The 26,941-nt window shown below is 48.9% G+C and overlaps 7 protein-coding genes across 7 annotated transcripts; 2 read left to right on the top strand and 5 right to left on the bottom strand.

The window, feature by feature from the left end:
* Positions 1 to 6,762: 6,762 nt before the first annotated feature.
* Positions 6,763 to 10,962, bottom strand: DFJ58DRAFT_798947 (cation transport protein-domain-containing protein). Its single transcript, XM_041390718.1, has 16 exons — positions 10,737 to 10,962; positions 10,483 to 10,672; positions 10,038 to 10,329; positions 9,821 to 9,977; positions 9,020 to 9,761; positions 8,853 to 8,968; positions 8,702 to 8,793; positions 8,592 to 8,648; positions 8,283 to 8,430; positions 8,072 to 8,228; positions 7,705 to 7,882; positions 7,637 to 7,656; positions 7,557 to 7,583; positions 7,445 to 7,499; positions 7,341 to 7,396; positions 6,763 to 7,286 (listed from the first exon to the last, which is right to left on the bottom strand). The coding sequence occupies exons 1-16, from the start codon at positions 10,829 to 10,831 to the stop codon at positions 7,005 to 7,007; spliced, it is 2,664 nt and encodes an 887-aa protein (XP_041241479.1). The 5' UTR covers positions 10,832 to 10,962; the 3' UTR covers positions 6,763 to 7,004.
* A 1,339-nt stretch (positions 10,963 to 12,301) lies between these two features.
* On the bottom strand, positions 12,302 to 13,061 carry DFJ58DRAFT_730477 (uncharacterized protein; the record flags this gene model as incomplete). The annotated part of the gene is made up of 3 exons (XM_041385902.1): positions 12,302 to 12,572; positions 12,735 to 12,823; positions 12,900 to 13,061. The coding sequence occupies 3 exons, from the start codon at positions 13,059 to 13,061 to the stop codon at positions 12,302 to 12,304; spliced, it is 522 nt and encodes a 173-aa protein (XP_041241478.1).
* Positions 13,062 to 13,549: 488 nt separating this feature from the next.
* On the top strand, positions 13,550 to 14,563 carry DFJ58DRAFT_490657 (uncharacterized protein). The gene is made up of 2 exons (XM_041380651.1): positions 13,550 to 13,921; positions 13,976 to 14,563. The coding sequence occupies exons 1-2, from the start codon at positions 13,812 to 13,814 to the stop codon at positions 14,499 to 14,501; spliced, it is 636 nt and encodes a 211-aa protein (XP_041241477.1). The 5' UTR covers positions 13,550 to 13,811; the 3' UTR covers positions 14,502 to 14,563.
* Positions 14,564 to 17,573, bottom strand: DFJ58DRAFT_490620 (ARM repeat-containing protein). The gene is made up of 5 exons (XM_041380650.1): positions 17,503 to 17,573; positions 17,122 to 17,453; positions 15,746 to 17,069; positions 15,610 to 15,693; positions 14,564 to 15,558 (listed from the first exon to the last, which is right to left on the bottom strand). The coding sequence occupies exons 2-5, from the start codon at positions 17,304 to 17,306 to the stop codon at positions 14,626 to 14,628; spliced, it is 2,526 nt and encodes an 841-aa protein (XP_041241476.1). The 5' UTR covers positions 17,307 to 17,453; positions 17,503 to 17,573; the 3' UTR covers positions 14,564 to 14,625.
* Positions 17,574 to 19,651: 2,078 nt separating this feature from the next.
* On the bottom strand, positions 19,652 to 20,412 carry DFJ58DRAFT_798927 (uncharacterized protein; the record flags this gene model as incomplete). Its single annotated transcript, XM_041390717.1, has 3 exons — positions 20,292 to 20,412; positions 20,094 to 20,176; positions 19,652 to 20,030 (listed from the first exon to the last, which is right to left on the bottom strand). The coding sequence occupies exons 2-3, from the start codon at positions 20,174 to 20,176 to the stop codon at positions 19,652 to 19,654; spliced, it is 462 nt and encodes a 153-aa protein (XP_041241475.1). The 5' UTR covers positions 20,292 to 20,412.
* An 899-nt stretch (positions 20,413 to 21,311) lies between these two features.
* On the bottom strand, positions 21,312 to 23,763 carry DFJ58DRAFT_747185 (armadillo-type protein; the record flags this gene model as incomplete). Its single annotated transcript, XM_041387513.1, has 4 exons — positions 22,424 to 23,763; positions 22,291 to 22,374; positions 21,846 to 22,239; positions 21,312 to 21,775 (listed from the first exon to the last, which is right to left on the bottom strand). Exons 1-4 carry the CDS (start codon positions 23,657 to 23,659, stop codon positions 21,312 to 21,314), a joined length of 2,178 nt encoding a protein of 725 aa, XP_041241474.1. The 5' UTR covers positions 23,660 to 23,763.
* Positions 23,764 to 24,108: 345 nt separating this feature from the next.
* DFJ58DRAFT_915360 (uncharacterized protein) lies at positions 24,109 to 26,307 on the top strand (the record flags this gene model as incomplete). The annotated part of the gene is made up of 10 exons (XM_041395435.1): positions 24,109 to 24,188; positions 24,278 to 24,506; positions 24,771 to 24,838; positions 24,888 to 24,982; positions 25,060 to 25,119; positions 25,354 to 25,464; positions 25,544 to 25,611; positions 25,912 to 25,956; positions 26,003 to 26,058; positions 26,153 to 26,307. Exons 1-10 carry the CDS (start codon positions 24,167 to 24,169, stop codon positions 26,305 to 26,307), a joined length of 909 nt encoding a protein of 302 aa, XP_041241473.1. The 5' UTR covers positions 24,109 to 24,166.
* Between the last annotated feature and the right edge of the window lie 634 nt (positions 26,308 to 26,941).

The following is a 26,941-nucleotide window of genomic DNA, read 5'->3' as shown; positions in this document are numbered from 1 at the left end:
ATGAATTGACGTGTTGCCGTCACGAGTCTGAAGCGTGGCAATTTTACACTCACATGATGCTTCTTTCGGTTTCTTACCTAAATTACACATACTCCTCCTTGTCCACATCCCACTTATCGCTGAGTTGCCCTCGGCGCTTGACGACTCCGGCTACCGGGAAAGCGAACACCACACGAGTAACTCACTCTGGAACCTATACATCGATAGCTGCTCGTTAACTACGCCCTCGCACAATCAACGCCGCCGAGTCAAGTACTAATGAAGACCGCTATGAGATCGAGATGCTTATAGGCTCTGGTCCAGTGGCAGAAGTCGGCCGCCGAGCTGGGAATGAAACGCTCATGAGAGAGGTGCGGAAACCCGCACCAAATGATCTTCTGTGTGTCAATTTTTATCTTGGCAAGGCCGGGTGCTATGTCAAGCCTTCCGATTAAGCTTCATTCCGAATCATATGGGACTACAGCGTTGGACACAGCAGTAGTGCCGCCTGTTGATACCGATGCTTGGTGCCAAGCATGACGACCAAAGAAGAAGAAGACACGCACTCGCCACAAGGGCAGATGTTTCATGAAACACTCTTTTTGAATGAAGGCGTCAATTTTGTTCGTGGTTTCTTGAGACTTATCTCCAAAAATTGACTTCGCTTGGCATGTACATCATGATAACGACCGTAACGTGTCACTGACGGTAAACTACGCTGGAAGTGCTATCACACCTTCTTACCTTGGCGGTCCACGTTCATTTGTCAGCTATTAGCACCACACAACGGCACACCACCGTAGATGTCCGTCATTCGAATGTCATCGTGCTTGTTCTGGTCCTGCAGTTACACAATGCTTTGCAAATGACTGATTCCTCCAGATTCCCCCGCTCTTCCTCCATTCAACTTTTGGAGCTATGTACATCTATAGGTAGATTGATATCTAATGTAAGCCCCAAGTCTATTGTTCTATCGGTTCAGAGGTTACTTGTTTCGAGTTCAGGGACCTCCCTTACTAGTTGTGATACTCGAAATTATATTTAGCATTTTCGTCCACAGGCCGCCGCAACCAATCCCAGACAGTCCTGCTTCACTTTCCTCGTCCACGCATTGTGCTCTGCAATTCCTTTTCAGTTGCCGTCGATGATGATCGGCTCAATAATTAGTGCGTTCCTTCGCAGTGTAAACCACTGAGGAGTTGCAAAAGTCGTTGAACATTCCAGCCTCGTTTCTTTTATGCCAAAAAATGATGAGATTTCCGGGCTTTTCATCGCAGGTAAGAGCGAAGTCGACCTGCATGAAGTATCGAGCACCAAAGTGCTTGATTGACATGTCGCATGATTCAGCTGTGTGCAAGTCTGGGCCGAAGTTGTGACGCAACATGATTTTGGGCTTTTCTCATGTCTAATTCTACTTTAGAATATCAAATGAGCACCACAACGAAACAGAATGTTCATGTTGCCTGCAGAGTGCCCAACAAGTGTAACCACTGGGAGCGTTCCCGCGCTACAAACTACTCTCAGTTGACACCACATGTACGTGCTCCTGGAAAGCAATCGTAGTCATGGCAGTTCCTTCATCGTAGTGTGTCGTGAGTTTGGCGTGATATTCTCGAACACTGAGCATGAGACGTGGTCCCAGCACAAACATCTGCAGGAACGTGATGATTTCGAGAACGCCACTATAGATCTCAGCTCCAACAGACGATGAGCTCTATAGAAACGATGGAGCGTGGTCAGATCCAGATGACAGTCAGTATCACAGATTGACGCACTGAGATCTTTGGAGACAGGTAGCCGAGGGTGAAAACAAGAAACAGCCGCATAGCTAGCATGTAAAACTTCAGTCGGAAAAGATAATCCTATTTAAATCGAGGACTCACGCTGCGAAATAAAGCACGTGAGTTTTGATCAGCGTTGTGAACCAGTTCCCAATGGTCCGCCGCCTTCTCGATGGTCGTTGCAATTCACGGAAGTGTTTTACAACAATCCAGACCGCAAGACAAAGTGCGAGGAGCTCCCATATAGTGGCGAGTATCCAAGCCACGGTGGTCAGAAGTTGGACCTCTCCCCTGCGAAAACATTGATGTGTACCAGTGAGCACGAGCTCCTCTGGTGTTTGTCCATATGAGCTTGATGTGATTCAATCTTTCACCGATAATCAAAGCCTACCCCATGAAATGTAGCTGCTTCCTATTGCGGCGATCACTCCGCAAGCAATCGTGACAGCCAGGAAGGTTACAACAACAAAGATGAGCATCTTTCTTGATCGCTGATACATGGCATATAGCCGAGTGATCATGATGACTTGCATGATGTATTCATTAAGTCAATTTCACCTAGGTACTGTAGCTGAATAGCTCACCGCTCAACATGGCATTTACAACAAAAGAGATCCACAATTGTGTGAAGTTAATAATAGCGCCTGAAAACACAGTTACTGAGAATTGAAGAACTCGATGCCTTCAGTGAACTCACATCTACTCCAGTCAGTCATTGTACTGGACCGACAAGCCAACTCACTCCTGTGTAGGAGTGCGTTAGTCGGATGCCAATGGATGACAACGGAATACTGACTCCATCTGTCAACGAGACTGATTGGATACTTGCTACATACCGAAGGTCGGAAGGGAGGAACGTAGTGTAAGTAAGAAGACGTACATGCTATGTTCAGGCTGATCATGGGGGATTAGTATTAGCTTGGTCCCAACTTGCGAACCTTGTTCACATACGCAGAATATAGTATTCCAAAGCAACGCACCTAAACAATTTGAAGTGACAGTGAATTAGTATTGTCAGCTGCGCTCATAACACAAGCTATATCACGTACGCAGAAGTACAGGACAGTCATAAGGGACCAGCGTCGCCTCTGCCGAATTCACTGTCTTATCACATCTTGTTCTTCTTATATTGGAGCTTGCTCACCCACACCAGTTCAAACTATAAACCATTATTAACGAGACAGCTGCTCTAATGATGACACTACCTCTTGTCCGAATGTAAGCACTGGTGAATACCATTAGGACATTGATAATTCAATAAGTACTACCTCGCTCACCCCAGTCGTATGCCACTGCAGTAGCGGATGCAACTACGTGACAAAGCCATGGCAGTCAAAGATAAAGTGGGATATCACCATAATCGTCCACGAACCTACGAAATAGCTGGATACACGATAGACATTGATCAGCGACCACCAAGTTGGTTCATTTGAGACTAAGGCCATATTCAAGGGATTGATGTCGGGCTGTCAGTAAGTGACGGACTTGGTGGGGACATATAAAGCCTCGACAATGATGTTCGTGCTAGATATACCACCATGCCAAATTTTGATTAGGTAATGTCGGTGACAGCTCCTGTGCATCGGCCTTGGATTGTCGGAGATTTTAGTGGTTCTCCGAACTTCTGCAATATATATTGGTTGCACGGAACTCGAACGCCCGGACGTTTCAAAAATCACACTCGTCATGATCTCAGGTCGTGAACTCGAAACCACGATGGGGAGTTCAATTTCCGATACTTGCGGTTCCAGAGACTCTGGTCCCGTTTACAATTCGTGGGTCATCGTCGACTCATCGAGCGCTAGTCGTTGTTGCATGATTGGCCTGATAATCGGCATTGGACCAATTTAGCCAGGTACATCCCTGACTACTAATAATTCAGACTCACCACTGGTGTCAATTACCGGGTAGAGTTGCAATGCGACCATTGTGCATCTTGGAATTCCCATGTTGCAGTGATGCATGGTTTCAGCACCCCGACCAGCGCGGAGATCTACCTACCAGTCGAGATAGGCGACTCATGCTAGTAGACGTAGAGGTTCGCTAGTACAGCGGAACATAAAAGTTACCGGGATGGGGGGAATTACTAAGAGCCCGCGAAGTGGTCCCGAATGACAGCCTTATATAGGTTTCTTATTATAGAGTAGAGTTTCGCATGGGCTGGCCCATCACAGGAACACAACTTGAACGTGTACCAACTTTATATATACGAGGAGGTATATCAAGAGGTATCAGCTGAATCTCACAAGTGACAGCACTGCGAGCAAACAGATCGAGAAGGGTCTGGGAATGGTGCTCACTGGACCGATTAATTCGCCGAAGAGACCTACACGCCATTATTAAATGCTCACACTAGACCAGGGCCCGAGGTGGAGAAAATTCGTCCAGTCGATGTCAACTCTCACTCGGCGTGAGAGTTGCTGAAGTTGTTCTCCTTCAAGTTGGACGGCCTTTTGGAACTTTCGTACATCATTGGCGCAGCAGCAAGACACATGCACTATAACTTCTAAATGGCTTCTGTTCGTTGGATTCCAGATTCAGTGATCACTTGTACGCTGTCTCGGCACCCCCAAGTCCCGACGATTGAAGATTCATCTGGTCGACTCCCACCTCAAACGTATTCCCATGTGTCAGTCCGCGTGCAAAGCCGTGCCTATTCTCCTGGCTTTCTCCACCCCAACTTTGTCTCCTTAAGCGCGCCCCTTTACTTTCGACACAGTTAGAACCGTCTGTTAGGGTGCGCTGCCAGTGGTTGCAAACGCTTGTGTGTCTACGTGTGCACTCGCTCGCGATTTACTTACTCCCTTTCAGTTGTGTCAGATGCCGGCCTACTGTTTCAGTGTACATATGAGACTTTGTTCACAGACCATCAAATAGCTAGGCTCTAGGTGGGTACATCGCTGTGCAATGTCCCTTAAATCAAACTCTGATCATTCCGGTCATGCGTGTGGTACCAGTTTAGGCTCAGAGCGAGCTGGCGCCAGACTTACCTGGCAGATCAGCATTAGCGAGGGAAATGCAGTATGACGTTTGACTTCATTTGCGTGTCAGCGAGGTGGGGTCTTTGTCATTCGTAGGATTATGCTATTGAAGGAGCGATTCAGATCTGGCTTATCTTGAACGATTCAGGTCCTGTCAACCTGTTCCGCCTCGTCATCAATATCCAGGGCTTTTCCTAATCTTTGGAGACTTTATTCCATCTTTCGTATTTCTTTCGGGACCCGTTGCCAGGGCCATTGTTTCTGCTGGTTTGTTTCAATTTATTGGAGTGTCGCGTCATTTGTAACCTCGTGCAGTTCGTTCTGACATCTGCCCCAAGGCGCTTATTGACGCGCTCGTCATCTCGATGTGTCAGTCTGTCTAGATAGCCAGACAAATGTGACAGACATCCATCTCCCTGTCCATTCCACCTTTCGTTCGAAGAAGGACGGAGTCCTCAGGTATGTGTATCATTTCCAAGTGAGATCCTCAAGTTAATGTGCGCTGCCGTTGCATCTTGCCAGAATCAGCCAACGCTTTGTCCACGCCTGTTGGCATTCTCCTATTCTCTTTGACAGGCGGCAAGTAAGTATATCATCAACTGATTCCCCACAGACTTGAAGGCAGTCGGGAGGACATCGCAATGATCGCTGACCACTTGAACTGACAGGAATGTTCTCAATTGGGACAACTGGGAAGCATAGTCTCCCTACCTTTTCCTGCGATAGAGGCAAGAGGCAACGATATGTGTTGCAATTTCTCAGCTAGTTTGTCCAATAAGGTGAGGATCGTGTTGACGCATTGATCACACAAACCATGACGAAGCAATATGTGATTCTAGGACGAGCATACAGTTTTATGAGGTGAAACGTAACTCGAGGGTTAGGTGCTGGATCAAGACCTGACAGCATTCTATGCATGGTGTGACTCGTCATCGCTACAGGAACCTCTGGTCTCCAGGTAACATCATATGATCTCATTCATGTCATGGGGTCAGTATCCACGCACCTGCTTATCCTATACCGACATTTTTTCCATCCATATTCTGGCATACTTCACTACGTTTCAACCGGTCTTAATCCAGCGTCGCAGACACTCATGCGCCTACCTGAGATTCGGCCACACATCAATAAATACCTGCAAATTTGATGAACGCGAATCCTACTAGTATCGCAACAGCTGCGGCGCCAGCCCCCGACTCGCTTATTCCTGGCATGTTTTGTGGATGGTGCGGATTCGGAACCTGCCGACAAATTATTTTCCCTTATATCACACCTTGACATTCATTAATGGACAGTTCTTCAGAGGTTCTTCTCAACTTGGGAAGTGTCCTGGCCAGAGTGGTTACCACAACAGAATCCAAATCTGTTTCTCTTGGACGGCGCAGGTTCAAAACCTGCCGACGGCAAGGTTTTTTGGTATTGGCACACACCTCGACGTTCGCTCATGGATAGTTTCCTCGGAGCTTCGTCTTAACCGGTCTTAGCTAAGTGGTTGCCGGTGCACAACGGAATTGAAATCTGTTTCTCTTGGACTCGTGCTGTGCAGGTTCGAAACCTGTTGTGTGACAAGTGTTTTTTCTACCGGGACACACCTTGACATTCACTCGTGTATGGTTTGCTCGGACGTTCATCTTAACTGGTTTTAGCCAAGTGGTTATCGTAACGGAATCAAAATCTGTTTCTCTTGGACAGGTGCGAAACCTGCCGTGTGACAGTTTTTTTTTTCTATCGGAACACACCTTGACATTCACTCGCGCATGATTTGGACGCTCATAACTGGTCTTAGCCCAGTGGTTGCCACAACAGAATTAAAATCTGTACTCTTGGACTGTGCAGGTTCGAAACTTGCCCTGTGACAGCTAATTTTTTCTATCGGCACAGTGACAATGATTGACTCGAGATAGATGGTTTCCTCCGTCATTCATCTAACTGACCTTAGCTAAGTGATTACCATAACAGAATTAAAATCTGTTTCTCTCGAAGTTGGTTCGAAACCTGCTGACAACATTTTTGCGGTGTATAGATCCTCGGAGGTCTATCTTAACTCGGCCCTGTAGATTTTTGAAGAACGCACTTATCAATGTCCTGTTATGTCTATGTGGCACCGTGCCATTTGTCTGATAGTGGATCTGGGTAGTAGAAGGCAAAGTTAACTCGTTACCGTGGTGCGAGCATAGGATCATACTAGATACTTCCGTCCCCGCGTTTTGCCTTCCAGGCTCAACAAGTGCATTATAGCTGCCACTCCGCTTCTCATCTTCCTTCAGTCGTCCCTGTATGTAATTGGGCCTTCGTTGCTGGAAGCGAGACCGTCCTCTTTTGGAAGGGGGTCGCGAGTATGCAGAAACTCGCTGTGGGGACTTGATTGCCTGTCATCATGCATGACAGGGACGGGCGGCTCGTCGTTCGTCTTTTGAAATTCGGAGGGGAACATGATTGCGCGGTCGATGGCTACTGGGAGACCACGATGTCGCCCACGAAGCATGACGAGGCATAATATGAGCTTTGAAAGAGGCTTCAAGGCACCGGAAAACGAGTAATTTTCCTACCACAGCAAATCAGAATACTTCAATTGTAACATAGCATCTCCATCACTTACGGTAGGTATCCCAAGACTGAGACCGACAGTGCCGTATGCTGAGACTAATTCAAAAACTTGCTGGAATTGAGCAGAGGCCACAATCCGATAAGATGAGGACATACTGATAGTAAAGATATTGAACCAGCCCTGTATCTCTGTGTTATCCAAGTTTCCGCGCTACCATTAGCCGACCGATTAGAACCGTCGCGAATCCTCCGCCGTTGGGCTGCTTACCTCTATGATACAAATTAACACCAGCGCCTACGTCAGACAAATTCAGTCTACTCCCCCGCGGCGACTGCATAGAAGCTTACCAGACACAACCACCACATGTCTTGATAGCCGGGTGAGACAAATCATTAGACGAGAAAATCAGACATACCGAATGCCAGTTGTCGACGTGCATGCATGGCCAAGTACCGAGACCATACCGTCATCCTTGGGCCTGCGGTTGAAAAGGCATTTTCATCCTTCGAATCATCATCATCGTATATACCCAGGGATTGTCTCTTCGTAGACGTTTGTCGAGCGGACACTAGATTAATAAGCATCATAATTACCTATCTGCACGGTTGCCAGTGGCGAACGTACCTTAGTGCAATGGGATCTTGACCGTCAGTCAGTTTTACGTGTATTGCCAAGATAATTAAGGCACTCACATACGCTAACATACATCATGATAACATATATGACTCTGTTCCCCGGAGTTAGCGCTTTTTCCAGACGATGATTGCTCAACCTAACTTGACAGCGGGAGCTATTCTGGCAAGCGGAACTATTCCAAACCCCGCGGCACGAACAGCAATAGCTTGGTACAGTCCAGCAACAACTCTTGTTCCTAAAGGTATGGAATCGATGTCAGGATTACCAATATCAAGGACCAAAAAGCAAAACCAGTCTGTAAGGCTATATTGCCGAGTTCAGTATACGATCGTAGAGATACTCGTCAGGTGTGCGTACTTCATAATGACCAGAATCGTAAGGAGAAACCAAGTTTGATATGAAGGGAAAAGATAAACAAAGCATCGGCGGGGATGATCCAGGAGGAAATGCAGCGTTTCATTCAGTCGAGAATCCCTCGGTACGAGTTTTGTGATGATCCAACTTCCTACGATGAACAAAAAGTTTATCACAGAGATAGCATACTTACATGAGAAACCGGAGCCTTCAGGTTGTTTTTGAGTAAGAACTGTTATGCATTCCGGATTGCGAACTCACAGTATTGGCTAACGACAATGAATGATTATTATGTTGTTAGAACGAGCTCACTGACACTCACAAATGCAGTGTTACCAGCCAAAATACAAAAGATCATAAAAAAGATCACTTAATCGAGAAAATGTCAGTATCATCCAGTATATATGATATATTATACTCACTTGGATAGGCTGTCTGGAAGGGCACCATGCTCTGGTCGACAAGAGAAGTTCCGGTATTTGTGTACGCCGATACGACTTGGAACAATGAAAACCTACATTCAGGTTCTGTTAGTTGGTGTCTTGTTACTTAGCGTCGTAAGACGCTGCTCACCAAGGAACCGTGATTATTCTAAATTGGGCAGGAGGTTCGAAATTGCTTGCCCACTTTGGCAATGACATGTAAGGAGCGATCACCACGAAGGAAACCAATTGTACGGCCATGTGATACTACGAAGACATTTTAAGTCGATGAGGACGACTGAGAACAAGATGACTCACAGATGCAACTAACCAAAGCAGCGCGTTCAGCGCCCGATATTCAACTCCACCCAACTCCTCAAGCTGCTCGTTGGTCGAAAAATGAAACGCAGAATTCCGCCCAACGACGGCGTCGAACGAAATATACGTTACAGGCTTCGTACCTTCCTTAGCGCTAATGCTTCCGCCGTGTGTTGGCCTCCCAGGGATACTCGCAGCGCCACTCATAGTCCGTCCCAGCCCACCGCCTGCCAGTGTAGTAGTAACGGGAATCGTTACAGTTCTCTTCAGTCTATTGTTGGTATTAGGAAACAGCCAACCAAACAGCATCCCCAGCAGCTCGTGCGGCATAGGAAACCCCCCGAACCCCCGTAGCATCTGCTCCTGCGGTGGGTCGAAATGATGCGAATTCGATACGCGCCTAGTATCGCTAGATCGATGTGTCTGAATGGTTGGGTGCTGTGCTAATGGCACATGCGAATGTTGGGGGACTGCGGAAGAACGGCGACGACGACGGCGGGGAGTAGAGAACCCTGAAACTGAAATATCTGATAAAATTTCAGGGGAATCCGAGTGACCGGTCCGGCTACCGACAGGAAAGAGAGGGGGATATGAAGGAGAAACAGTGGGTGCAAACTCGATAGTTGCTGTCCGAGGCATTCCAGTCGATGCAGCTGACGTTACAGCACCCTGACCCGCTTCAGGCCCACAATTTGAAGGTTCCCCAAGATTTACTGAATCGGAAAGACGACGTGCGCGCTCACTGATGCAAAACAGATGTCAGGCTCGCTGGTACGAACAAGTGGTGTTGTAGATGCCTACGAGGCGTTTCTTTTCAGATCCGCAGGCCCCGCGTTGACAGTTTCTACATGTAGGTTCTTGATCTCGACATCATTCTCAAACTCAAGCTGCGTCGGAGACTGAGTTATTTCATCGGCGAACGCAAGTTGATGAGGAGAGGGCCCTTGCCCTTGTTCTCCTGCTTGCGTATCTAAGCTGATTACATATTTCAACGAAAAATGCTTCATAGGAACCGTACCGATTTCTGTGATCCGTCCGCTCGGGTTGACCGGTTTGGGCTGTCCATCCATGCGCCTGATCATATCGGGCCTCAATTTCTTTGCGCTGTCCCTCGGTGCCGTTCGAGCATCACCGCTAGCAGAATCCTCCGGCACCGTACTAAGGCCGGTCTTCCTTCGGAAGAAGCGGCGGGACCACCCGCCTTTGCTGCCGACAGGATTCCCTGCAGACAGAGACGCAGTGGCGAGCTGCTGTTCCACCTTGATCGCGGCCTGTTGGGCAGCCTCTACCCCAATAATATGATCGAATGTCTTAGCAAAGTAGTGCCTGTAAGATTAGGAGTGAATATCATTGACGCGCACGCTGTAAATAACAACCTCCTGGTGTACACCATCACCCACGACACGATGACCTTGAGCCAAGGTTAGAGAAGTATCACGTGTACCTGAAGCCAAGGAACGCACTGGGTTTCCAATACACATCTGGATGAATAACAACACTTGCTGCCAAGCGGTAAGCTGGCTCAAGTTCACAGTCGCGAGACCACAGACGGTCATCGCGCTGACTGAATTGTATAGTGCATCAATGTATGCAACTGGATACTTGCCATTGCTAGCATAAAGGATTCCGGAGAATATCAGGGGCGTCAAAGTACTAAACATACATGTCATCAAATTCCGTGATACCAACAGACAGCGGTGTTATACGGCGAACTTACAAAAATATAACATGTATGCGGAAAAAGTTGAGATGCGCCCTGATGGTTTGCCATGGGCTGTGTTTTGAAGACGATGTTGAGACCTGCGTGGACATTCCCGGCGAAATCGCGCGATGGTGGGCGAACTTGCTAAGAACGAGAGCGACCCTATATACGATGTACGTCCACTCCAACCGGCAATATAATGTCATGGTCAAGAGATTGACGCTCCTTACTTAGGAAATCGAACAAGCCCTGTGACATGCTGATGTAAGCAATAAGTCTATGCAGTAAGTATGCCGCTATATCTAAGTACTAGTAAGTAGAAAAGAACGGCCAAAACATGCCGCACAAACACGTATCGAGCAGAGCAGTAGAACGTGCGTAATATGAGAATGCCAATAAACGAAAGGCGTATCGAAAACACGGATGATGGTAGAGTTGTTAGAGATGAGGAAGCTCAGCGGCCGTTTCTATCAACTCACGATTCTAATCTCATTATGATACACGATGGCAATTCCATAGTCAAAATCGTTCGTGCATCTTTCACCTTCGCTTCGCATTCCGTCAGCATCACCTCAACTCCCCCTTTCCCTACCATGAACACATATTGCTTATCCTCTCAAGTCTCACGTCTTTCAAGTAACCTCAGCCGCACGCTATTGTTTGCCACAATTGCATTCAGGTATTCGCTATTCGACGTCAAAGCAGCGACCTCAATTGATAATGATTTGCGGAGCCTTCTTCGTGTGTCATGATGCGGGCACCCTTTTCTGTGATATCGATGTAGGGTGTGGGCGGTGGGGACAGTTGATGAAGAGGGTTTTGGAGGTTGCTTCGACGAAGCTGTGGCTAATGCAGAAGCTAGGGTTTTGCCATTTACAAAGCCGGAAGACATAGCGGGTACGGATCCGAAATACTGCACGACTTCGACTTTTTACGGCAGGACTGGCGGCTGCCAATAAAGATAACGGGGCCGAGGCATCAATCTATTGATCCAACAACAGATCCTACAAGTAACAATTAGAATTGGACATGGCATCAGCGTGAGGATAAAACCAGACCTGGTTGTACTACTGATCCCACATTATTTCGAGGGACTGAGACGCCATCCCTTACGGACACGCCCTGGCCTAACGCTTTGAGTGAGAACTAGCTCTTGGAGATGCAAATGAAGATGAACGGCTCTGCGACGCGCCCTTTGCCCAAGGTGACCGCGAAGGGAGCAGAGTCGGGGACTTGTGGAACTTGGGTGCCAGCAGGGTGCTGTGTCAGGCGCATACCAGGCATGAGTGCGTGCCGACTCCCGATCGAGATTGGTCTTGCACGTTTAGCACTGCACGGGAGAATGTAAAGAACGTGGGATGGCCTCGCGAACCGTAACGATCGTCATAGCTGTAGCAACAGCATTTGCATCTGATCCATTTACGGTCACGCAACTCAATGACGCCCTAATTTCACGATGATGAGTTCAACCGATCAAGACAAAGAAATTCTGCTCACTTGAAACATGAACTGTATACGAGAGCTGACATGATTTAGGACCTTGCCCGGCTCGTATCTAGCGACTGGCGAACTACCTCAGTCTATCTGCAATAGCTGGCATAAACTCTCAAGCTCCTCTTCCCCAGGTGCTTGACGTCGCACGACAGCTTATTTGCACGCTCGTGTATAATACACTCCGTGATTGCCTGCAGCCTGAACAGCTCGCCAAGGAACATTGTGAGACCGAGACCAAGGCGCGTCACCTTCTGTGCAGCGTAGGACGCATGCGCGGCAGCTTCCTCTGAGCCCTTGTGCTCGTTAAGAGATTTTTTCATCCTGTCATCTGAGGTCCTTGCAGCAGGGGCAGCCTCCCTTCAGAGCCACACGCGGTCAATATCCTCTTGACACAGGCTGAGGAAATACATCCAGAGGAGCTGACTGCCGGCAATAGGCTTTCCTTCTTATTGATCCCATTATCCCTGAACCTCCGGCCTGATCTGCTCCATCATCTATCTTCCAAAAAGCTGCGCATACATCTTTCTCCAAGCAGCCCTATCCGTCGCATGCTCAAACGCCAGTCGGACGACTAGGATGAGGGTCCGCCCGCCCTCTTCGTTGATGCTCTTGTTCGCCCAGTGGAAGGTGTGATCTGAAATCAAGTCGAATCTATATCGCAAGCTTATTGAGCAGCGCCTTGACCTTGCGGTCAACTGGTTCAGGTGAAACAATGCCAGTTTGACCCTTGCGTCGAGTCGCGCTTGTGGGAACCCAAAAGTTGGCGGACATGTCGAGGAGCTGGAGATTGGCGCTCGAACTGCCGGACGATTCGAAGGGTAGAACCATGTCCACCTTGCTGCCCATTTGATGGTCCAACGGACCGCCAATGGCTGAATCAATACAGCCCCTTGCAATGGAAGCGATGCTGACTAATAAACTGAAATGCACAGCTCTCATACCTCTCATAAGTGCACGTTCACCTTTGATTCTCCGTCTCAATCAGCGTTATATCAATACCTCTTCCCGTCGAATATTCTCCCTCAGTCTTTTGATCGCTCTCTTATTCACAGTTCTACGTACATTTTCCTGACTATTACTCTACTTAGTCTCGTTCCCGTTCCTAGTCCGAGCCTCTTGATTCGTCATACTGGTTAAGTATACTAACTTTATACGACCCATCGCTACAAAAGCCTGAAAGTAAAGTGGCGTTTGTCACATACTTTGAGTCTCTTGTGTGCCGTGGGCCGTCTTGTACGACATACCATACTCGTGTATCCTCAAGAAACCCCTTGGCAATGTGCCTTCCAGCAAGAAGCTAGAGGGTGTCCAAGTGATGTCAAGGACATCTCGTGCATCATAAAAGAACACATGGGCAGCACTCGGTGTGCGTATTCTGGGCGGTCGGGTGCGTCTGTTTATCCAGTTGTTCTGTCTATAACACTCGATACTCGAAGTTTGAGATCCAACCCGTTTCTTTTTATGCTTACTGTTCAAGTGATCCAGGCTTTCAAGATAACCCACCCACTACAATGCATCATATTCCGCACGAAACAGCTCCACGCCACCTTCGCTTCTTGATAGCGGGAAGATCGTGGCAAGACGTCTTTACAAAATATGTCATCGTCTTTTCTTCTCTTCCCTTGCCTACGCGCTGGACCTTCAGTTATTGATAGTCCCGAGAAAAAAGAAGATGCCTCTGGCATCCCTCCTTTCGCAGGATTGTGGTGCGTTTTCTTTTACATTTATGGAGTTTTACATTCTAAAGCCAAGGCTCACAGGACTGATAAGCTAAATAAGTCAGCTGCGAGAACAGGTGTCCAGCTTTCTTTAGTTAGCTCCTCCTGGAGTGCTACTACAGTGCCTCTAGAATGTAATGAAGCCCATATATCCAGCACACCAGCGCAACACGGGCCAAATCTCTCGCTTTCTCAATTCAGACCATCCAACTACTGCTTCACGCATGTCATACTAGCACTATCTCCCGAAGTTGCTACGGTGGTGCACGTACTAGGTCCTAGGGCAGAAATTGGTATGCCACGATGCCTGCACCCTTCCCTGGGCCGCCTCTCGACCCCTCCATTTCTCTCTCTCCCAAATATGACGCAATGCGGAAGATTGAAGCGTTGTCTGCGCTCCTCGTGCATCTCGACCCTCAGGGCTATGAATTCAGCCATGGTATCTACGGAAGCGTACAGTATTATTATCGTGTACCCTGTACCCACCCTAAAATGTAGCTTATATGCATGGCTAGCTAAAGCCTTCCCTGTGTATGCGACATCGATCACAAAGAGGAACGTGTTGTAATGTACATATTTCAGTCTGCAGAACACCAAGAAAGCACAGAATACAACCAAAAAGCGAACGAAAACAGAAATGCAATGAGGATGTAAGAAAATGTATCGAAAACGTTAGATGCGAGTGGGGCAGATCAAACCACAAGAGAGACTAGCTTGTAGCTGTCCTCGAGCTTCCAAGCGATCCGGTGCAGTCTTTCAGGCTCATTCTGGAACCCAGCACCCCTGAGCATGATAGCCATATAATCAAACGCCTTGGGAGCATCGATAACAGTATCGTCCAAAACCTCCGCCATGGGCATGAACCCCTCCTCAATGACCTCGAGCGTACACTGTCCACTACTCGTAGCCTGCGCGAAGAAATCACCGACCAACTTCGCATCCGCCTCCTTGCTCTCGAGCGCGGACGCAACCAGCTTGTCCACGAGCCGGAAACGGTGCTCGTCAGGAAGATTGGTGAAGTAAACCTCCGCCTCTTGAAGATTGCGAACAGCAAAGAACTCTTTCACATCTTCATCAATCTTCTTCTTGACGTCTGCTTCTGACATGGCGGTAAGTGCACTTTCAGGTTCTTCTTCCGAAAGAGTCGTGGCGTTCTCTCCACTAGCAAGAACAGACCGTGGAAGGAGCTGGAGCTTCCTGCGCTGTACAGTGGACTCAGGAATACCAGCATGACCGAGATCGACGCCCGGCTTGAGTCTTGACGAGCGACTGGGCTTCGTGGACGGCTCGGCGGCAAGTTCAGGGTTTTGACTGAGCATATGGAACATGTTCGAGCTCGAATTCGTCCGCGAAAGTGTCTCCCGTTTGCTGTCCTTCTTGCCGGCTGCGAAGACGCCGCTTGGACCCATTACCATTGTCATGGCTGGCCCCTTGCTGATTTTTCCGAACTGTGACAGATCACCAGCCTTGGGAGGCGCCCGTGGAACAGAGCTGCCGCCGGCAACAGCCCAGCCGTCAGGACGGTGTTCTTGGTTCCGGCTGTCGCCGCGTCGAGATCCACCGCGAGACATGCTTATCTGACGGTTGAAGGACTCCTTCTCTGCAGCTGCTTTCTCCTTAGCGGTCTGTAACACGAGCTCAGTACAAATGTTTTCAGTGATGCTAGTCTATCTTACCAGCTCGTGAACAGCAGCGATCGTCGTAGGCGCAGCAACGGTATTCCGGCTGACCCATTTGCGATCACGCAACCCAATGACGCCCTGAGATCACGATGATGAGCACAACTAACAAAAAGAAAACATTGCTACACACCTGAAGCATGAACTGCATGCGAGAGCTGACGTTGAGGCTCTTGCCGAGCTCCTTCATGCGCGTGAAGTAAACATCCATATGCGCGCGGGCTTTCGGCGTGTCAAGCAACTGGCCAACCGTCTTCAACAGCTGACACAAGCTCTCAATCTCCTCTTCCTCGGGGTTCTCGACGTTGCCCAACAGCTTCTTCACACACACGTGCATGATACGTTCCGTGAGCATCTGCAACTTAAACAACTCACCGATGAACTTGATCAGACCAAGACACTGACGTCGGGCCTTCTCTGCAGCGTAGTACTCCTCGAAACAGAGCTCAGCTTCATTCGTGCCAATCTTCTTGTGAGCAGTCTTGGTTGCATGATCGTCGGAAGCCTTGGCCGCAGCGGCTTCCTTGGCGAACCACTCGCGCTCAAAGTCCTCTTGACACCGGTTGAGGAGATACTTCCGGAACAACTGTCCGCCAGCAATAGGCTTGCCCTCTGTGTTCTTGATCCCATTATCCTGAACCTCAGGACTGATCTGCTCCATCATCTTCCGACACAGCCGCGCGTACATCTCGCTCCAAGCAGCCTCATCAGTCGCCTTCTCGAACACCAGCCGGATGACTTGGATGAGCGTCCGACCATCCCTCTCATTCACGTTCTTGTTGGCCCAGTGGATGATCTGGTCTGAAATTGTCTGAAATTTCTCCATCGTGAGCTTGTTGAGCAGCCCCTTGACCTTACGGTCGACCAGCTCAGGTGAATCAACATCAGGTTGAACCTTGCGGGCCGTACTCGTAGGGACCCAACAGTTAACAAACAATTCGAGAGGTGCAACAGGCTCGAACCCAGCGCCAAAGCCAGAACTATGCTCTTCCTGGGACATCGGTGTCTTGTTTGCATCGCCACGCCTCTCACCGCGTTTACTGCGTATGTGGTTGCCAGCGGTGCCATGCATGGGATGCCCCCCACCTGTGCTAGGTGTGCGCACCATCGGGGAACGGAATGAGGAAGTACCGCTAGTTGAAGCAGAACGGGTATTGGATATGGCAAACTGCTCCTCGCTGGTAAGTTTGTTTCCTGGGGACTGGAAGTCGCCCATCTGGAAACCGCTTGGAATCGAGGGTTTCTGGAAACCGCCGATACCCAGATCTACAGAAGCCTGGCGATTAGCAGACGCGGGCATTGCACCAGAGGCGTTGCGATGACGTCCAGAGCCACCGCGAGCCATGGGAAACGAAACTTGATCGACGGGTTCAATGCCAAGGACATCGAGAGCAGGAAGGGTAGGCGGCTTCTCCTTGCAAATGTGCATGAACTGCATAAGAAAGTCACGGTCGTATCTACATGAAGCAATGAATGAAACATTCGAAGTGGAAGAGGTGAAACACACACCTGAATCGGTCATCCTTGACGTTCACATTGAGCTCAACCCTCGGGCCCTTGATGCCTTCGGGGTACGCAACCTCGCTGAGATTTTCGATGACACGTGCGGTGAGGAGTGCAGAAGGGGGAGGGGCAGAACCGCTTGGAACGGAGAGTTTCTGATAATCGACATGAGGTTGACCACCTGCGGGCATACACTGTTCAACGTCCAACCACTGCGGCTCTTGGAGCGCACCCTTGTAGCACAATATGTCCGTGCTTTCAATCTTACATGCAGCAAGTGATGTTCGGGTAGTATGGAAAGACCTCTGGAATTCGCGCAGCTCAGATACTTGATTTCCCTGTAAAGCAGATCAGCATGTACCGAATGAGTAGAAATATTCTACTCACCTTCAGCAAGATACTCGAGCTGTATAGAGCGTTGCATTCAATGCCGTAAGTGGCGCGTGCAACTCGAGAGGACACTAGGTGGTCAATATAGAACGAAACTGCCCCATCAGCAACAGCCTTGTTGCTGCGGTTACCTGATGAGAAGTAGTCACGATGATAGTCAAGAGCTTACACATGAGCATCAGGGCGACAGAGGGTGATGCCTAGAGGTAGAAAATATTCCTGGAGTCTCGTGAACAGCCAGTCACTGGCGGCAAAACCGCCAACCAAGCAAACCATCTTAACGATGATGTCATAATCCGCCTAGTATATGAGCGAAATATAATGCTCACACTAATTGGAGTCAAAGCCATGCGTCTCTGCTGCTCAAAAGCCTCAATGATAGCTTCGATGGATGGTTCAAACAAGTCGGCGACGTCCTGGCTGTACAATAAAACATGAGTGTCGTGAGGAAGGCATCCTAAGAATATGGACGAACCCGGCCAATTTCAATCGCCCTGATCGAATGTCGTACTTCGGATCCTTGTCACGGATAGTACCAAACCTGACGTAAGATGGCTCATCGGGCTTACGGAACCGAAGTTTCGTGCTTTTGTCGAAGATATCCGCCATTTGTGCGATGATCTTAGGGTTGGAGTAGTGCTCCGAGCCCGAAAGCTTCCCTGGGCAATCAAATAATTATTAGTTTTTGGTTCCCCGTACGATTGATTATTTCACGGACTTTGTAAAAGAGTACGAGCGCGACTAGTAACAAAGACTGAGCCCTGCAGGCAACCTGAGTGGGCTTCAGCAAGGGAACGACGCAGGAATGTGGGACTCACATTCAGCTGGGGCAATCTCCTCGAAAGAGGTCGGAGATAACTTCATCGAGTACGCGCTGAGATCGATGGTTCCGCCTCCGGCATCAACAACAATGACTCCCTGGCTGTCAGATTGATCATCCTCCTCGTCGGAGTAATCTGACACATCTATAGGCGTTGTAGAAAGTATATTCGATGCAATCACGCTGGTAACACAGAAATGAAGACTCGCTTCGCCCTCATTCAAGAGGTGCACGTGAGATTGCTCCTCCTTAGATGAGATAAGACCAGCGAGCTCGACAGCACGTCTAATTTGTTGTTGTTGTTGACCTTCCCAACCGTTCGGATGTGTGAGCACGAACTCAATGGAGTTCTCGACCGATCTCCAGAAATGCGGATGTGATTCCTGGATATAAGTTCGAGCGCATTGGAAGAGGTAGCGCATGAAGTCGGCGAGAACTTCTACTGCGGATTTGCCTTGTGGGAGAGGTTCTATATCATCATCCCGTATGTGAGATGATGGCAGATGCTTGGCGCGAAGATGAAGTTTCCACCTGACCAAGATCAATATACAGCCTATTTTTCCTCGACGATATACATACCATGCGAGCCTTACCCATCCCTCGTCTTCTGCCTGTTCGATAACATGCTCTTGTAGAGCCTCAGCACCCACGGCGCGGACGTCTCCCTGAAGGTCGTAGTAGAGAATTGATGGTATTTTGGAGTCACCTCCGACATGCTCTTGCGCAGGATATCTGCAATCCCACCATGAGCAAGAGACACGGTGCTTGAGCTGGCTACTGACCTTGCTACTCCTCGAATTACAGGCACCTCCCCTGGGTCTAGTATACAATACGAGACTTCACTGAACGTGGTCCCAACATCAAATGCAAGCACTAGCTTTCGCGTTGGGCCTTTATATGGTTCCCGTAGAAACATAATAGTAATACGAAGGCTGGCAATTCATGTGTTGAAGTTTATATGCGAAGGAGCGTGCCTTACATTTCAAAGGTCGTGACATACCAAGGTCGGAGGCGCAGATCAAGGTGTGTGTGCCTCGTGTCAGAGTCGTGTGGCAATTGATTGTGCTATGTAGGGTAGAGCAAACGCATGCATGTCTTGCATCTCCTATGACCTGTTCTGAACAAGGCAGATCTTGCAAACCGGAGCCCTATGCCCAGTTTCACGCACCATTCACTGAGGGATTTGCCTGAGTTCGGATCGATTTACACATGGCATGTGCATAATGACTCGTAGTGTGGCCGGGAGCAAACGTGACTTTGGTTTTGCTGGTTATAACTTACGGCAAAAGCTGGCAAAACTCTAGGCGCTTAGCTAGGTTATGTAGACTACTTATACGGTATGTGTACAACATTCCTAATGATGACATCAAATGTTGCCTCGTCCCAGCCGTCACCCTCGTCATTGTAATTAACCACCTTAATCTCATCTAGAACAGTCTGTGATATTATTCCTTGTTCGACCCGATCCAACCCGTCAAAATCAAAAGCATTTCCCTCGAGCACTTCAACTTCGTTAATGCTCTGAACTTTTTTAGTCCTTTTCAACTCTTCGAGAGCTGCAAATTCAGCGGCAATGTCGTCAGGCGAGATACTCTCTGGACCAGTAAGAAGGTCATCTGCATCGCGAGCCTCAGTCGAGAGCAGAGGTGCCCATGCGAAGAAGGATGCTTCAAGATCTGTGCAGTCTCGACAGCAATGCCAACCTCTTCACGAGTGTGCATGTGAGCATGTCGATGGGGGTGGACTTCCCAGCCTCCGCAGCTTTTACGGCGCTGTGGTGTCGAAGGTTTGCACGAATTTTGCCGAGTCTTTCAAATGTGTCAACTCGCCAGAGTTGCCTGTCTTTTCCATAACAAACAGGCGTACTGCTTGACGCAGAGGAGCATTTGCATTTTGACAGCGCTTGATCCGATGGTTTGGTATGTTGTTGTCACAATCTTGGATTCAAGCACCTGATGAGTTATCAGTGTCGCCGCAATGTTTGCATTTCCAGTAGTAACGATGCGAGCTGTTGTCAACTCATTCCAGGCGCTCGAAATTGTCGTTGGTCAGTGATGCGAGGGGACGCCCTCCAGCATGCACCATCTCCTTTAGGGACGTCGTTTTGCATGTTCTCTTGAATTCAAACTATGTTATCAGAGATCTAAATTACATCTCCGCGAGTCTCGGATACCCTGGAGTTCTACCAAGTTTTGCCATGCTGGGTTTGTGGAACAAAGCGAATGAGTGGCGGTGTTCTTATGAGCATGGGCCTGGAGAGCGAAGATGTGAAAGAGCTTGCTAGTGCGTTGTGGGAGATCGTCGATGCGTAAGGAAATAACAAGATGGATGAAGGAATGACTGAAATATCACCCTATTCAAAAACAATAGTCCGCGGCAACCTGAGTAGCTTTGTCGTCCTGCAGTGTTTCGAAAAACTACATGACAACCGTAAAAACGCAAAGGGAAATCATGTTGGGCACTAAAAGACGTCAAGCATGGGATACCAGGTCCTAACGAAAGTTGTCGGAGTCGGAGACTCGAGCTCTGTGCGCAAGCACCATTACGTGCTAGATGAGATGCACATATGCCACGATGCCCCTGGGCCGCCTTTCGACCCCGCCTCCATTTTACTCGCTCCCAAATGCAACGCGGCGCAGAAGATTAAAGCCTCCTTATTTCGTGTGCATCTGCCGAGTCGAGCCTCAGGGCTATGAATTCAGCCAAGGTATCTATGGAAGCCTGTAGCTCGTACAGTATTGTTATCCTGTACCTCATACCCACCCTACAATGTAGTAAATATCAATGGCTAGCTAAAAGCCTTGCTTGTGTATGCGACATCAATCAACGATACTACAAAGAGGAGGAACGTGTCGTGATGTACATATTTCAGTCTGCAGAACACCAAGAAAGCACAGAATACCATCAAAAAGCGAACGAAAACAGAAATGCGATGATAATGTAAGAAGAAAAATGTATCGAAAATGTTAGATGCGAGTGGGGCAGATTAAACCACGAGAGAGACTAGCTTGTCGCTATCCTCGAGCTTCGAAGCAATCCGGTACAGTCTCTCAGGCTCATTTTGGCACCCAGCACCCCTGAGCATGATAGCCATAAAGTCAAACGCCTTGGGTGCATCGATGGCAATATCATCCAAAAATTCCGCCGTGGGCATGAACCCCTCCTCAATGACCTCAAGCGTACACTGTCCGTTACTCGTAGCCTGCGCAAAGAAATCACCGACCAACCTCGCATCCGCCTCCTTGCTCTCGAGTGCGGACGCAACCAGCTTGTCCACGAGCCGGAAGCGGTGCCCGTCAGGAAGATTGGTGAAGTAGACCTCGGCCTCTTGAAGATTGCGAACAGCAAAGAACTCCTTCACGTCTTCATCAATCTTCTTCCTCACGTCTGTTTCTGACATGGCGGTGGGTGCACCTTCAGGTTCTTCTTCCGAAGGAGTCGTGGCGTTCTCTTCAGTAGCAAGAACAGACCGTGGAATGAGCTGGAGCTTCCTTGCGCTGCACAACGGGTTCAGGAACACCAGTATGACCGAGATCCACGCCCGGCTTAAGTCTCGACGAACGACTGGGTTTCATGGACACCTCAGCGGCGAGTTCAGGGTTCTGATTGAGCATATGGAACATGTTCGATCTCGAATTCGAAAGTGTCTCTCGCTTGCTGTCCTTCCTGCCGACCACAGAGACGCCACTTGGACCCATTGCCATTGCCATGGCTGGGCCCTTGCTGATTTTGCCGAACTGCGACAGATCACCAGCCTTGGGAGGCGCCTGTGGAACAGAGCTGCCACCGGCAACAGCCCAGCCGTCAGGGCCGTGTTCTTGGTTCTGGTGGCCACCGCGTCGAGATCCACCGCGAGACATGCTTATTCGACGGTTGAACGACTCTTTCTCTGCAACTACCTTCTCCTTAGCGGCCTGTAACACGAGCTCAGTACAAATGTTTCCAGTGATGCTAGTCTATCTTACCAGCTCGTGAACAGCAGCAATCGTCGTAGGCGCAGCAACGGTATTCTGGCTGACCCATTTGCGGTCACGCAGCTCAATGACGTCCTGAGATCACGATGATGAGAACAACCGACAAAAAAAAATTGCTACGCACCTGAAGCATGAACTGCATGCGAGAGCTGACGTTGAAGCTCTTGCCGAGTTCCTTCATGCGCGTGAAGTAAACATCCATATGCGCGCAGGCTTTCGGCGTGTCAAGCAACTGGCCAACCGTCTTCAACAGCTGACACAAGCTCTCAATCTTCTCTTCCTCCGGGTTCTCGGCGCCCAACAGCTTCTTCACACACTCGTGCATGATACGTTCCGTGAGCATCTGCAGCTTGAACAGCTCGCCGATGAACTTGATGAGACCAAGACCCTGACGTCGCGCCTTCTCTGTAGTGTAGTACTCCTCGAAACAGAGCTCAGCGTCATTCCTGCCAATCTTCTCGTGAGCAGCCTTGGTTGCATGATCGTCGGAAGCCTTCGCCGCAGCTGCAGCAGCAGTAGCTTCCTTGGCGAACCACCTGCGCTCGAAGTCTTCCTGACACCGGTTGATGAGATACTTCCGGAACAGCTGTCCGCCGGCAATAGGCTTGCCCTCTGTGTTCTTGAGCTCATCATCCTGAACCTCAGGACTGATCTGCTCCATCATCTTCCGACATAAACGCGCATACATCTCATTACAAGCAGCCTCATTAATTGCCTTCGCGTACACCAACCGGATGACTTGGATAAGCGTCCGCCCATCCTTCTCATTCACGCTCTTGTTGGCCCAGTGGATGATCTGGTCTGAAATTGTCTCGAATTTCTCCATCGTGAGCTTGTTGAGCAGCGCCTTGACCTCACGGTCCACCAGCTCAGCATAAGATTGAGTCTTCCGGGTCGTACTCGTAGGGACCCAATGGTTGGCAGACAATTTGAAAGGTACAACGGGCTCAAAGCCAGTGCCCAGGATAGGTGCAGCACCAAAGCCAGAACTATGTCCTTCAAGTTGCTGGGACATCGGTGCCTTGTTAGCGTCACGACCCCTCTCCCCACCGCGTCTACAGGCTATGACGACATTCATGGGACGGCCAGGGCCGCCCGTGCTGGGTGTACGCACCATCGTGGAACGAAACTGGGAAGTAGCACTGCTAGTTGAAGCAGAACGGGTGTTGGAGATGGCAAACCGCTCCTCGCTGGTAAGTTTGCTTCCTGGGGACGGAAAATTGCCCGTCTGGAAACAGCTTGGAACGGAGAGTTTCTGATCATCAGCGTGAGGTTGACCACTTGCGGAGACCTGAATGTTGGAAGACATGACGAGGAGTTGGAGATTGGCGCCCAATCCGCCAGAAAGATAGAACCCCATCCACCCCGCTACATATGGGATCGTCCGACAGGTCCATGGCTAGGTCTTAATACACTCCTTGCAATGAGGCTTGCTTAAATCCCCTACTCCCACGTTAAGTAGTGGGTGGAAGGGCTACAAACGAATTCCCATGCGTCAGTGTGCCCATTTCTCCCGGCTTTCTCCGGTCCCTTGTACACTCCTTTACTTTTGAGTTTTCGACACACACGTTGGTAACATCTGTTGGGGTGCGCTGGTTGCAAACGCTTGTCCATCTTTGTATGCGCTCGCTCGCCTGTTTCTTTACTCCTCTTCGGTTGTGTCAGATGCCAATCTAAGTACTATATGAGACATTCCTTTGTTCACAGACCATTGAGTAACTAGGTTCAGGCACATCGCTGTGCAATGTCCCTTTAATCAAACACTGATTATCCCAGTCATGCGTGCGGTACCGATTTATAAGGCTCAGAACCAGACTTGGCAGATCGGCATTAGCGAGGGACAGAGGGTTGACTAGCGAAATGCAGTATGACGTCCAGTTTCATGCGAGGTGGGTTCTTCTCCATTTGCAAGATTGTATTTTTGAAGGAACGATTCGGGTCCCGTCAACTTGTTCCGCCTCGTCATCAATCCCCATAGCTTTTTCAAATCTGTGGAAAATCTATTCCATCTTTCGTATCTCTTTCGGGTGCTGGTGTCTTGGAGTCATTTGTACCCTCGTGCCGTTTGTCCTGACATCTGCCCAAAGGCACTTATTGACGCGCTCGTCATCTCGATGTGTCAGTCTGTCAAGACAGCCAGACATTGTGACAGGCATCCATCTCGTTGTCCATTCCACCTTTCGTTCTAAGAAGGACAAAATCCTCAGGTATGTGTATCATTTCCAAGTGACATCCTCAAGTTAATGTGCGCTGCCGTTGCGTCTTGCCAGAATCAGTCAACTCTTTGTCCACGCTTGTTGGCATTAACCCCCAGAAGTGTATGCCTTCGTTGGCACAGCTGCATCTAAGCAGCAAACTTTGGGACCCTCACCAAAACGAGCCAAGCTGATACAATTACCAATGCTTCGCTTGATACAATCTAGTGACTCTGATTGTGAAAGCTGTTCGTCGCACGAACTGATATTTTGCAGGCGAGGAATGGTAGTTCGCGAGACACAAAATCCGATCCCTCAAAGGAAATATCATGCTCGTCTTGAAGGTGAAATATAATGTGGGGGCGATCTGGAATGCACAGACCCAAATATCAGATACTGGTCAGATTATAGTCACATTTTCCTCGATCGAGAATCTATACAGGCCATCCCTGACGCACCGTAAAGTGCTGGTGCTGGGTGGAGTGTTGGTCAAGATATCTTCCAGCGATATAATGAGGTACCTGCTCTTTCTCCCCGTCTTGTAGTGTTTATAATACTTCTCCAGGATACAGAGCTCGTAGAAAGGGTGTTTCGTCTGCTCGTCGAGATCTGCGATAACTTCCAGGTAGGCCCTTTTTCATACCATTCCCAGCCATCTACTGAATCGTTCCTTACTACAGGGATTGCAAATGATGTACGACACACCCGCCTTTGGGGTTTTCTCGCATACTTTGCTGACTTCCTTCCGCGACGAGTTTCTCGATGCTTCTACACTAAACTTTAGTTCCATCTCAGGCGCAGATCCGAAACACGAATAAATGCGCTTTCACGTAGATGGCACGTAAACATTTGAAAATAGTTTCTCGACACGAAGAGAATTATCAATGACGCATTGTGCTTGCAAAGCCTCCATCAGCTCTCGGATATCACTTTCCAAATATCAACCCATCCACATGGTCTACGTTGGAAAGTAACCTATCGCAGGAACTTGCCTATGATGTTCGTCTCCCACAACACGTTGCATATGGTTCCCTAACGGAACATTGTAGAAAAACATTTTGTGTCACACGTCCACAGTCATCTCGTCACTGGTAGAGACTGCTGCGCTACCACTGAGGTATGCTTCTCTCTTTGACAGGCGACGAGCATACCATCAACTGATTCCCCACAGACTTGAAGGCAGTTGGGAGGATATCACAATGATCGCTAACCACTTGAACTGGAGGAAAAGTTCTTGATTGGGACAAGGGCATGGGATAAGCAGGTACTGGATACTGATCTAGTTAGGATGCACGCCATACGATTGAGCGAACCGTTACACCAGAGGTTCCTGTAGCAATCATGACAAGTCACACCATGCATCGAATGCTGCCAGGTCTTGATCCAGTACTTAACCCTCGAATTACGTTTTGCCTAGTGAAAACTGTATGCTCATCCTAGAATCACATACTGCTTCGTCATGGTTCGTGTGATCAAGGCATCGACATGATTCTCACCTTATTTGACAGGCCAATCGAGAAGTTGCAGTACAGATCGGCGAACGTTGCTTCCGTCGCAGGAAAAGGTAGGGAGACTATGCCTCCCAGTGACATATTTTCCATCCTTATTCTGGCATACTAAACCAACGTCGATGAGAACGACTTCGTCGCTTGTCACAGCACCTTCTACACCGATCCCGCTTACGGAGTATGCTGGATTTGTGGAACAAACTGCAAGGGCGCGAATGAGTGGCGGTGTGCTTATGAGCATGAGCCTGGAGAGTGAAGATATGAAAGAGCTTGCTAGTGCGTTGTGGGAGATCGTCGATGGGTAAGGAAATGACAAGATGGATGACGGAATGACTGAAATATCACCCTATTCGGAAACAGTAGTCCGCGGCAACCTGAGTAGCTTTGTCGTCCTGCAGTGTTTCGAAAAGCTACATGACAACCGTAAAAACGCAAAGGGAAATCATGTTGAGCATTAAAAGACGTCAAGCATGGGATACGTACCAGGTCTTAACAGAGTCGGAGACTGGAGCTCGGTGCACAAGCACCATTACGTGCTAGACAAGAAGCGCGTATGCCACGATGCCTGCGCCCTTCCCTGGGCCGCCTGTTGAGCCTCCATTTTACTCGCTCCCAAATGCGACGCAACGCGCACTCCTTATTTCGTGTGCATCTGCAGAGTCGAGCCTCAGGGCTATGGATTCAGCCATGATATCTATGGAGGCCCGTAGCTCGTAAAGTACTGTTATCGTGTACCTCATACCCACCCTGTAATGTAGCTAACATCAATAGCTAGCTAAAGCCTTTGCCTCTGTATGTGATATCGATCAACGATACTACAAAGAAGACGAACGCAAAAGAATCGTATTGTAAATATTTCAGTTTATAGAACACCAAGACAGTGCGGGATACAATCAAAAAGCAAACGAAAACAAAAATGCAATGAGAATGTAAGACGAA

Source organism: Suillus subalutaceus (genome assembly GCF_016647625.1).
Source record: "Suillus subalutaceus strain FC151 chromosome Unknown DFJ58scaffold_89, whole genome shotgun sequence".
Taxonomy (NCBI): Eukaryota; Fungi; Basidiomycota; class Agaricomycetes; order Boletales; family Suillaceae; genus Suillus; species Suillus subalutaceus.
The sequence above is the reverse complement of the archived record's forward strand: the minus strand, read 5'-3'. Positions and strand labels throughout refer to the sequence as shown.